The sequence below is a fragment of the Triticum urartu genome, chromosome 3A, assembly GCF_056163025.1.
Source record: "Triticum urartu cultivar PI428250 chromosome 3A, HENAU_Tu73, whole genome shotgun sequence".
NCBI classification, from domain to species: Eukaryota; Viridiplantae; Streptophyta; class Magnoliopsida; order Poales; family Poaceae; genus Triticum; species Triticum urartu.
The window spans coordinates 512,779,606-512,792,109 of record NC_141875.1 but is presented as its reverse complement, the minus strand read 5'-3'; the positions used below and the strand labels follow the sequence as shown (position 1 = coordinate 512,792,109).

Below are 12,504 nucleotides of genomic sequence, written 5' to 3'. Positions count from 1 at the left end.
TTCTCGCGAGGCACACTCGTTCGAGCCCACAAACCGGCACATCTCTCCTAATCCGCGCCCCTCGGGTACCACGATATGAAGCGCTGGGTCAAGGCTCGGGTGAACGATAAGTCTCCTAGCGAGCTTCCTAATAAATTTTTTGTAGTTCCTGGGAAACCACTAAGCCAAGACGGGCACGAGGAAACAAGTGCCTCGTGAAGAAGAGGCTGCCCCGAACACACCAGGCTAAGTTATCTCCGCACAAAATAATGACACGGCACAGAAATAACAAGCATAGCGTAATGATTGAGGAATCACAGTTCGATACACGCACCTCCGGGCCCATACTGGTTTCATTTTGATGCAGGAAAAAAAGAGGAACAAAACAAAAGCGGCGTTGTAGTGAACCACGGGGGTAGGCCTCCAGCGACATCCCGAGCTTTGCCGGATCCCTCCTCACGCTTCACGGAGACACGGCGACGAGACGACCCGCTACCACCTTCGAAGCGAGCGCGGCGGCGTGGCGGCTGGTCGTAGCCGCCGCTGCTAGAGCTTTCGCCAAGAGAAGAGCCACCGTAGCTAGACGAGGCGCGGCCGGCGGGCTCGCCCTCATCACGGCCATCGCCGAGACCGAGCACCTCCTCGCCGTCCTTCATCTCGGGGAAGCACCCGGCGCGACGACCATCTTCCCTAAACACCCTCACATAGACGGTCGCATCACCGTCATACTTGAAATGGAGGGTGCACCGCCTGCCCAGGCCGCGTGCGCGGGCGAACATCTGCCAACCGCAGGCCAGAGCTATGTTGCCCGCGGTGGAGACTTCAACCGCGACCCAAGAAGCCCTGCTGCAGCCAGAGCCCGCCTAGACCAGAGGCCGGCAGCTCATCGACGAAGAAGTGCGGAAGCTGGAGCCAGTTGTCGACCGGATCCCGCGACTAGACAATGAACTCCAGCAGCACCTCTGCCGAGTGGAAGCGTGGCTGGCGAGTCCTGGATTAGGGGGTGTCCGGATAGCCGGACTATACCTTCGGCCGGACTCCCGGACTATGAAGATACAAGATTGAAGACTTCGTCCTGTGTTCGGAAGGGACTTTCCTTGGCGTGGAAGGCAAGCTTGGCGATACGATATGTAGATCTCCTACCATTGTAACCGACTCTGTGTAACCCTAGCCCTCTCTGGTGTCTATATAAACCGGAGGGTTTTAGTCCATAGGTCGAAGAACAATCATACCATAGGCTAGCTTCTAGGGTTTAGCCTCTCTGATCTCGTGGTAGATCTACTCTTGTACTACCCATATCATCAATATTAATCAAGCAGGACGTAGGGTTTTACCTCCATCAAGAGGGCCCAAACCTGCGTAAAACATCGTGTCCCCGGCCTCCTGTTACCATCCGGCCTAGACGCACAGTTCAGGACCCCCTACCCGAGATCCGCCGGTTTTGACACCGACATTGGTGCTTTCATTGAGAGTTCCTCTGTGTCGTCACTTTTAGGCCCGATGGCTTCTCTGATCATCAACAGCGATGTGATCCAGGGTGAGACTTTTCTCCCTGGACAGATCTTCGTTTTCGGCGGCTTTCCACTGCGGGCCAATTCGCTTGGTCATCTGGAGCAGATTGAAAGCTACGCCCCTAGCCATTAGGTCAGATTTGGAAGTTTGAACTACAAGGCTGAGATCCGCGGAGACTTGATCTTCAATGGATTTGAGCCATAGCCGAGCGCGCCGCACTATCACGATGGGCATGATTTAGCTCTTTCGCCGAACAGTGCCCTGGAGGCCGCACCTGTGTCCGCTCCGACCCCTAGCTCGGAGCCGATCACACCAACCGAGGATGGGTGGTTAGACACCGCCTCGGGGGCAGCAATCTCTATGGCGATCGAGCCGAACACCAGCCCTATTCTCTGCGAAGCCCGTGACTCCAAGGAGCCGGACTCCGAGCCCTCCGCACCCCGACCGATCGAACCCGATTGGGCGCCGATCATGGAGTTCACCGCCGCGGACATCTTTCAGCACTCGCCCTTCGGCGGTATTCTGAATTCACTAAAGTCTCTCTCTTTGTCAGGAGAGCCCTGGCCGGACTATGGTCGGCAAGGTTGGGATGTGGATGATGAAGAAATTCAAAGCCCACCCACCACCCACTTCGTAGCCACTGTCGATGATTTAACCAACATGCTCGACTTCGACTCCGAAGACATCGACGGTATGGACGCCGATGCAGGAGACGATCAAGAACCAGCGCCTATAGGGCACTGGAAAGCCACCTCTTCGTATGATATATACATGGTGGACACCCCAAAAGAAGGCAACAGCGATGGAACATCGGAGGATGACCCCCCCAAGAAGCAGCCTAAGCGCCGGCGTCAGCGGCGCCGCTCTAAATCCCGCCACAACAAAAACGGTGATTCCGGCATGGGGGATAATAACACCCCGGATAATGCCGAAGATAACCACCTCCAGCAAAATTCAGCACAGGAGGATAGAGAAGCCAGCCCTCATGAGAGAGCGGCAGACAGAGAGGTCGATGACGATAATTATATGCCTCCCTCTGAAGACGAGGCAAGCCTCGACAAAGAAGAATTTGTTGTGCCGGAGGATCCCGTCAAACAAGAGCGTTTCAAACGCAGGCTGAGGGCCACGGCGAGCAGCCCCAAGAAAAAATAGCAACAACTTAGAGCTGATCAAGATTTGCTAGCCGGCAGATGGACTGAAGTCCTTGCGGCCGAAGAGTATGAACTCGAACGCCCCTCCAAGAGCTAGCCAAAGCGCAGGTTGCTACCCCAATTAGAGGAGGAAGCACCTAAACCTACATCACCAACGCATGATGCGGCCGACCGGCCACCCCGTGGCCACGACAGAGAGGCCTCTCGGCCCTCCACTCAAGCCGCACCCCGGCGCCGCTCAAAAACTACCAAGGAATGGGAAAATGCGCCAGACCTTCGAGATATATTGGAGGACAAGGCAAGTCAAACAAGATCGATCTACGGATCACGTGGGCGACCCCCGGCACGAGACGGTACTCGTCACGCTGGATACAGTAAATCCGGCCAGGCCGAACACAGTAGACAAAGCTCGCTTGAGCTGCGTCGTGATGTAGCCCAATACAGAGGCACCGCACACCCACTATGCTTCACAGATGAAGTAATGGATCGTCAAATCCCCGAGGGTTTCAAACCCGTGAACATCGAATCATACGATGGCACAACAGATCCTGCGGTATGGATCGAGGACTATCTCCTTCATATCCGCATGGCCCGCGGTGATGACCTACACGCCATCAAATACCTCCCACTCAAGCTTAAAGGACCAGCCCGACATTGGCTTAACAGCTTGCCAGCAGAATCAATTGGTTGTTGGGAGGACCTGGAAGCCGCATTCCTCAACAATTTCCAGGGCATTTATGTGCGACCACCAGACACCGATGACCTAAGCCACATAATTCAGCTGCCAGAGGAATCGGCCAGACAATTCTGGACACGGTTCCTAACCAAGAAAAATCAAATCGTCGACTGTCCGGACGCAGAGACCCTAGCAGCATTCAAGCATAACATCCGCGACGAGTGGCTTGCATGGCACCTAGGGCAGGAAAAGCCGAAATCTATGGCAGCCCTCACGACACTTATGACCCACTTTTGCGCGGGAGAAGACAGCTGGCTAGCTCGCAACAATAACATGACCAAGAGCCCTGGTAATTCGGATACCAAGGACAGCAGTGGCAGGTCGTGTCGCAACAAGCAAAAGCGCCGCATTAACGGCGACAATGCTGAGGATACGACAGTTAATGCCGGATTCAAAGGCTCTAAACCCGGTCAGTGGAAAAAGCCATTCAAAAGAAATACTCTGGGCCCGTCCAGTTTGGACCAAATACTCGACCGCTCATGCCAAATACATGGCACCACTGAAAAACCAGCCAATCACACCAACAGGGATTGTTGGGTGTTCAAGCAGGCAGGCAAGTTAAATGCCGAAAGCAGAGACAATGGGCTGCATAGCGATGACGAGGAGGAGCCCCGGCCGCCGAACAACAGTGGACAGAAAGGTTTTCCCCCACAAGTGAGGACGGTGAACATGATATACGCAACCCACGTCCCCAAGAGGGAGCGGAAGCGTGTGCTAAGGGACGTATACGCGATGGAGCTAGTCGCCCCAAAGTTCAACCCATGGTCTTCCTGCCCGATCACTTTTGATCGAAGGGACCACCCCACTAGCATCCATCATGGCGGATTCGCCGCATTGGTTCTAGACCCAATTATTGACGGATTTCACCTCACTAGAGTCCTTATGGATGGTGGTAGTAGCCTGAACCTGCTTTATCAGGATATAGTGCGGAAAATGGGCATCGATCCCTCAAGGATTAAACCCACCAGAACGACCTTTAAAGGCGTCATACCAGGTGTAGAAGCCAACTGTATAGGCTCAGTTACACTTGAAGTGGTCTTCAGATCTCTGGATAATTTCCGAAGCGAGGAGTTAATCTTCGACATAGTCCCGTTCTGCAGTGGCTATCACGCACTACTCGGCGAACCGCATTTGCCAAGTTCAATGTGGTGCCGCACTACGCATACCTCAAGCTCAAGATGCGAGGCCCTCGAGGCATCATCACAGTCAATGGAAACACCGAACGCTCTCTCCGAACGGAGGGGCATACGGCGTCTATCGCAGCGGAAGTACAAAGTAGCCTCTCAAGGCAATTCCCTAGTCCGGCCATTAAACGTCTGGACACCGTCAAGCACGCCCGGAGTAACCTACACCAAGACCGCCCTCGTGAACTTGTGAAACCAGTGCTGCACGTACATAACTATGCTCTGGAAATACCATGGGCACAGGGGGAGGGGCACCATCACGGCACGCCCGAAACGCGGCTTAAACTGCACTAGGGGCTGCCAATTTCTTAATTTTCTCTTATTTTCAGGACTCCATTCTTCGGAAGGCTTGTCCGGCGGTACAATTGCCGCACAAACGATACAACCAGGGAAGCAGAAAGCTACGCCGCACTACGGAACTCTAAGGTGGTCTCTATAACGAGCAGTATACCTGTTTCGCATAACATTCCGTAGCTCGCCCCTGGAAAGGACATATTTGATAGTCCCATCTTTTGCTTATCGCACTATTTGTATCGTTCTGCTTTGATCGCAGCCTTTTTAAATAAACAATGCATAGCTTCCGTCTATTATTGCATTACCTCTTTTTTACGAATATATGTTCATTAATGACATGTTGCACCCGTACACTTTGGTACGGCCAATACGCCAGGGGCTTAAGTACCCCACAACATGGTGTGAGAAGTCCGAACACTTTCACAAGTGCGGCACCCCGGACTTATAGCATTATATGCATCGGCTCCGAATCATGTCTTGGGTCAATAGTTGGGTTTGCCCGGCTCCTATGTTTTGGTACCTTACGTTTCGTTATATCGGATAAGGTAGCACTAGGAGAACTACTACGATTGTGCCCCAGTTGAGCTGGGCTAACCACCTCAGTAGAGAAAGCTAAAACTGACCGTCATGATGAGGTGAGAGCTGGTCGCTGTTCGAGAGGTTTTCGAGTCCCTAAATACTTACGCCGCTTAGAGGGAGGAGTTGGCTTTGTCCAGCCTAGGCGTGGATAGCGCCCCGAACTCGGTCTTCCGAACACTAGGTGCTTCGCCGAAATTTAAAATTATAGAATTCTATGGCTAAGTGAGAATGTTCAAGCATTATAGTCCGATTGCCTTGTTCGTTGTGTTGAGCGCCTCCCTCGAAGGACCCAAGAATGGGAAAAAGAGCGCTCATGTTTATCCCGAACACCCCAGCGCTCGTGCCATGGGGGCAGAAGCCGACGGCTCGCCATCTCTCAAATTTGATAAACGGCCGCACAGAAGGTAATATTTTAAATTCAAAAAGCATTGCTTAGCGCACATGAACAAGTTTTCAACGCACAGGACAAAACGAGCGAGTTCACTGAAAAATTACATTAATGGAACATTCATCCGCCACAAGGCGGGCACCCTTCAGAACGCCCTCATAATACATCTCGGGCTTGCGATGCTCCTTGCCCGGCGGTGGCCCGTCCTTCACAAGCTTCTCAGCATCCAGCTTGCCCCAGTGCACCATCGCACGGGCAAGCGCCCTACGGGCACCCTCGATGCATACGGAGCGCTTGATGACTTCGAGCCTTGGACAGGCCTCCACCAGCCGCCTCACCAGCCCGAAGTAGCTCCCAGGCATGGCCTATCTAGGCCACAGCCGGACTATGAGGCCCTTCATGGCCTGTTCGGCCACCTTATGGAGCTCGACCAGATGTTTCAGCTGGTCGCTTAAGGGCACCGGGTGTTCGGCCTCAGCATACTGAGACCAGAACACCTTCTCCGTCGAGCTTCCCTCCTCGGCTCGGTAGAAGGCGGCGGCATCCGACACGCTACGGGGCAAGTCTGCGGATGCTCCTGGAGAGCTCCGGATTCGGGTAAGTGACAAGTAATTCACTTTTACGTGCTTGCTTTGCATAAAGAATGCCTTACCCGCCGCTATCTTTTTTATTGCCTCAACCTCCTGGAGGGCCTTCTGGGCTTCAGCCTTGGCAGACTTGGCATCTTCAATGGACACCGCGAGCTCATACTCTCGTGTCTTCGAGTCAAGCTCCAAACTCTCATGTTTTTTCATGAGAGCCTGGAGCTCTTCCCGCACCTCGCCAACCTGCGTCTCATGCTTCTCCCGCTCGGTGCGCTCCATGGCCGCCCTCTTTTCGGCCTCGGACAACGCTTGCTTAAGGGTCGCCTACTCAGTTGTGGCCCCTACAATAGCCGCGTTAATCCTATCACTTTTTGCAATCGCACCTTTCACATATTTTAATAAGGTATTTCTTACCTTCCTTCTCCTCGAGCTGCTGCTTGGCTAGGCCGAGCTCTTGCTCGGACCACTCGAGGTTCTGCTTCAGCGTATCCACCTCCGCAGTCAGTGCAGCGGAGGCCAGCAGCGAAGCCTGCATACGCATATTGACTTGATCATGTTAGACTCCTGCGAATGTTATTAGATCCTCTATTCGGCTTTTCTTTCCGAACGCCGAACAGAGCATCAGGGGCTACTGTCTATGCGGTAATATTTTTACATATTCTTTACTTACCTCAAAGCCTGTTAGAAGGCTGGCACAGGCTTCAGTCAGTCCGCTCTTGGCGGACTGAACCTTCTGGATCACCGCACTGATAATAGTGCGGTGCTCCTCGTCGATGGAGGCGCCGTTAAGCGTCTCCAGCAAACTGTCCGGTGCCTCCGGTTGGACGGAGGTCACCGGCTCGGTAGGCTTGCTCCTCTTGGAAGGAGGCTGCCTACCGGAGTCCGGAACCGTTGAAGGTTCCGGCGCGGTGTCTGGCCCAAGGCCGGACTTGGAGCCATTGGGGGTTTTATCCCCTTTACGCCTGGAGTCCGAGAGGTTGCCTTGCGGTGCCTCCAGGACCACCTCCTCCTATCTTGGAACCTGTTGGGACGCCACCTCGGCGCCGTCCGTAGGGTGGGGGGAGGAAGCCGCCGGAAGCGAATTCACATCCGACGAATCCAGGGAGCTGCTCGACGACTCGTCGAGCCCGACCTTGGGCGGACTGCACAATCATGTTCGACGTAAGGAAAAACTATGCAATGGGGGAATACTATGAATCACTCTGGTATCCAGATACTTATGATCTCACCAGGGGCTTGGCCCTATGTGGCCACTCCTCTTCGCCTTCGTCGGCGTTGGTGGAGTAGTCCGGAGGAGGGGTCTTCCCCCTCTTGGACCCTTCGGCCTCCCCGGTTGGGGCGGCCTTCCTTTTCTTCCCTCCCACGCTGGAGGGGGAGAGGTCTCTTCTTCCTCATCCTCGTCTTCATGGGAGGAGTGCGCCTTGGAGTCGTCGGATGATGAATCCGACACCTCCTGGCGCCGGGCACTCTTTCGAGTCCCCGTGGCCTTCTTCTCCGGCACCACGTAGGGTGCCGGAACCAGTAGCTTCGCCAAGCGAGCGTCCGCTGGGCCTTCGGGCAAAGGAGCCGGACAGTTGATCTGTCCGGACGTCTCCTGCCAATCATGTCAAAGGTAAGGGAACTTAGATCCCGCATGGAGTCAAACTATGAAAAACTAATACCCTGTAAAAGGTAAAAACAGCTTACGCACAAGCGTGATGCTGCATGCTGAATCCACGATCCTCGGTAGCGGATGCGGGGGCCTCGGCGCCCTTGAAAAGCACCTTCGAGGCATCTTCGTACGTCGTGTCGAAGAGCCTGCTCAGAGTTCGGTGCCACGCCGGGTCGAACTCCCACGGGTTGAAAGCCCTTTGTTGACACGGGAGGATCCGGCGGATGAGCATAACCTGGACTACGTTGACAAGTTTGAGCTTCCTGTCCACCAGGGTTTGGACGCATGTTTGGAGTCCGGTCAGCTCTCCTTTTTTACCCCACGACAGGCCCGTCTCTTTCCAGGAGGTGAGCCGCGTAGGGGGTCCAGATCAGAACTCGAGGGCTGCGACCAGTTTAGGGTCGCGTGGCTCGGTGATGTAAAACCACCCCGACGGCCACCCTTTTAGGGACTCCACGAAGGAGCCCTCGAACCATAGGACGTTGGGCATCTTGCCCACCATGGCGCCTCCGCACTCCACTTGGGTGTTGCGCACCACCTTCAGCTTGACATTTAAAGTCTTGAGCCATAGGCCGAAATAGGGGCGGATGCGGAAGAAAGCCTCGCACACGACGATAAACGCCAAGATGTTGAGGACAAAGTTCGGGGACAGATCGTGGAAATCCAGGCCAAAGTAGAACATGAGCCCCCAGACAAATGGGTGGAGAGGGAAGCCCAGTCCGTGGAGGAAATGGGGGAGGAACACCACCCTCTCATGGGGCCTAGGGGTGGGGATGAGCTGCCCCTCTTTGGGAAGCCGGTGCGCAATGTCGTTAGATAAGTATCCGGCCTTCCTCAGTCTTTTGACGAGTCCCTCCGTGACGGAGGAGACCATCCACTTGCCTCCTGCTCCGGACATGGCTGGAGAAGGTTGAGGTGGGGTGTGCGGACTTGGGCGCTGGAGCTCGAGTGCGCGGAAATGGATAGGCAAAGGAGGAAGAAGGCGTGGATGAAAAGGTGGATCCTTATCCCCTTATATGGGCGGATGCGACTATGCGCCCCCACCAGCCTGGTAAAACTCGCTTATTTCCCAAGCGCCGTAGTCAATGGCGTGGTTGGGTTACCCACACCCGTATTGATGAGAATCCCGGAATAAGGGGACACGATCTCTGCTTTAACAAGACGTGCCAAGGAAACTGCCTCGCTAAACGCACTGAGGTGGGACAGTAAAACGATTCGAATAAGGACTTGGCCGTGGTGTGATGTCACGCTACAAAATACGTCAGCAGATTAGATTTGTGTAAATATTATTCTTTCTATGGCAATATGTGGAAACTTATTTTGCAGAGCCAGACAATACCTTTGTGTTCAAAATCTTCTATGAAGTACTTGGAGGAGGAACCCGCCTTGCAATGCCAAAGACAATCTGCGCGCCGGACTCGTCGTCATTGAAGCCTGGTTCAGGGGCTACTGAGGGAGTCCTGGATTAGGGGGTGTCCGGATAGCCGGACTATACCTTCGGCCGGACTCCTGGACTATGAAGATACAAGATTGAAGACTACGTCCCGTGTCCGGAAGGGACTTTCCTTGGGGTGGAAGGCAAGCTTGGCGATACGATATGTAGATCTCCTACCATTGTAACCGACTCTGTGTAACCCTAGCCCTCTCCGGTGTCTATATAAACCGGAGGGTTTTAGTCCATAGGACGAAGGACAATCATAACATAGGCTAGCTTCTAGGGTTTAGCCTCTCTGATCTCGTGGTAGATCTACTCTTGTACTACCCATATCATCAATATTAATCAAGCAGGACGTAGGGTTTTACCTCCATCAAGAGGGCCCGAACCTGGGTAAAACATCGTTTCCCCTGCCTCCTGTTACCATCCGGCCTAGACGCACAGTTCGGGACCCCCTACCCGAGATCCGCCGGTTTTGACACCGATAGGAAGCGTGGCCGGGGAGGCCGTGCAACCACGGCATTATAGAATTCTATGGCTAAGTGAGAGTGTTCACGCATTATAGCCCGATTGCCTTGTTCGTTGGGCTGAGCGCCTCCCTCGAAGGACCCAAACATGGGAAAAAGAGCGCTCAGGTTTATCCCCGAGCACCCCAGCACTAGCGGCACGGGGGCAGAAGCTGATGACTCGCGATCCCTCAGAATTGATAAACAGCCGCACAAAAGGTAATATTTTAAATTCCAATAGAATTGCTTAGCGCATATAAACAAGTTTTCAGCGCACAGGACAAAACAAGCAAGTTTCACTCAAAAATTACATCCCTAGAACATTCATCCGCCACAAGGCAGGCACCCTTCAAAACATCCTTATAGTAATTCTCGGGCTTGCGATGCTCCTTCCCTGGCGGTGGCCCGTCCTTCACAAGCTTCTCAGGATCCAGCTTGCCCCAGTGCACCTTAGCACGGGCAAGGGCCCTACAGGCACCCTCAATGCAGACGGAGCGCTTGATGACTTCGAGCCTTGGACAGGCCTCCACCAGCCGCCGCACCAGCCCGAAATAGCTCCCAGGCAGAGCCCCTCCAGGCCACAGCCGAATAATGAGGCCCTTCATGGCCTGTTCGTCCACCTTGTGGAGCTCGGCCAGTTGCTTCAGCTGGTCGCTCAGGGGCACGGGGTGTCCGGCCTCAGCGTACTGAGACCAGAACACCTTCTCCGTCCAGCTGCCCTCCTCGGCTCGATAAAACGCGGCGGCATCGGACACACTCCGGAGAAGATCTGCGAATGCTCCTGGAGAGCTCCGGATTCGGGTAAGTAACAAGTAACTCACGTTTATGTGTTTGCTTTGCATAAAGAATGCCTTACCCGCCGCTATCTTCTTCACCTCATCCAACTCGTGGAGGGTCTTCTGGGATTCGCCCTTGGCAGACTTGGCATTTTCGATAGCCACCGCGAGCTCGGACGCTTGCGTCTTCGAGTCAAGCTCCAAACTCTCATGTTTTTCCATGAGAGCCTGGAGCTCTTGCCGCACCTTGCCAACCTCGGCCTCATACTTCTCCCACTCGGTGCGCTCCGAGGCCGCCCTCTTCTCGGCCTCGACCAGTGCTTGCTTAAGGGTCTCCACTTCAGACGTGGCCCCTACAATAGCCACGATAATCCTGTCATTCTTTGCAATTGCACCATTTTATATATATTCAAAAACAAGGTATTTCTTACCTTCATTATCCTCGATATGCTTCTTGGCACGCTCGAGCTCTTGCTCGGACCGCTCGAGGTTCTGCTTTAGCGTATCCACTTCCGCAGTCAGTGCGGCGGACGCAAGCAGGGAAGCCTGCATATGCATATTGACTCATTTTTGTTAGACTCCTGCGAATTCTATTTGATCCTCTATTCGGCTTTTCTTCCCGAACGCCAAACAGAGCATCAGGGGCTACTGTCTATGCGGTACTATTATTCACACATTCTTTACTTACCTCAAAGCCTGTCAAAAGGCTAGTACAAGCTTCAGTCAGTCCGCTCTTGGCGGACTGAACCTTCTGGACCACCATACTCATAATAGTGCGGTGCTCCTCGTCGATGGAGGCGCCTTGGAGCGCCTCCAACAAATTGACCGGCGCCTCCAGTTGGACGGGGGCCACCGGCAAGGCGGACTTGCTCCTCTTGGAAGGAGGTCCCCCGCCGGACTCTGGAACCACTGAAGGTTCCGGAGCGGTGTCCGGCCTAGAGCCGGACTTGGAGCCCCGGGGGGTTCATCCCCTTTACTCCTGGAGTCCGGAAGGTCGCCTTGCAGCGCCTCCAGGACCACCTCCTCCCGGCTTGGAACCTGTTGGGACAACACTTCGGTGTCGTCCGTAGGGAAGGGGGAGGAAGCCGTCGGAAGCGAGTTCACATCCGACGAGTCCAGTGAGCCGCTCGATGACGCGTCTAGCCGGTCTTTGGGTGGGCTGCATAAACATATTCGACGTAAGGAAAGCTGTGCAATAAACGAATACTATGAATTACTCTGGTATCCGGATACTTACAATTTTTCCAGGGGCTTGGCCCTGGGCTGGCACTCCTCTCCGCCGCCGTCGGCGTCGGTGGAGCAGTCCGGAGGAAGGGTTTTCCCCTTCTTGGACCCTCCGGCCTCCCCCGAGAGGGTGGCCTTCCTTTTCTTCTCTCCCCCCGCTGGAGGGGGAGAGGTCTCTTATTCTTCCTCCTCGTCTTCACGGGAGGAATGCGCCTCGGAACCGTCCGATGATGGATCCGACGCCTCCTGGCGCCGGGCACTCTTTCGAGTCCCCGCGCCCTTTTTTGCGGCCTTCTTCTTCGGCACCACTTAGGGTGCCGAAACCAGCAGCTTCGCCAAGCAAGCATCCGCTAGGCCTTCGGGCAAACGAGTTAGACAGTTGATCTGTTCGGATGTCAGCTGCCAATCCTATCAAAGGTAAGGGAGTTTAGATCCCGCATGGAGTCAAACTATGAAAAACTGATACCCTGTAAAAGGAAAAAACAGCTTACCGCGAGAGCATTAC

At 54.3% G+C, this 12,504-nt stretch overlaps 1 protein-coding gene across 1 annotated transcript in view; it reads right to left on the bottom strand.

Moving 5' to 3' along the window:
- Nucleotides 1-332: 332 nt before the first annotated feature.
- Nucleotides 333-12,504, bottom strand: part of LOC147980319 (uncharacterized) — a 55,098-nt gene continuing 42,926 nt past the window's right edge. The window contains exon 2 of the mRNA XM_087515556.1: nt 333-825. Coding sequence (XP_087371682.1) covers nt 333-825 — 493 coding nt within the window. The remainder of the gene's footprint in view (nt 826-12,504) is intronic.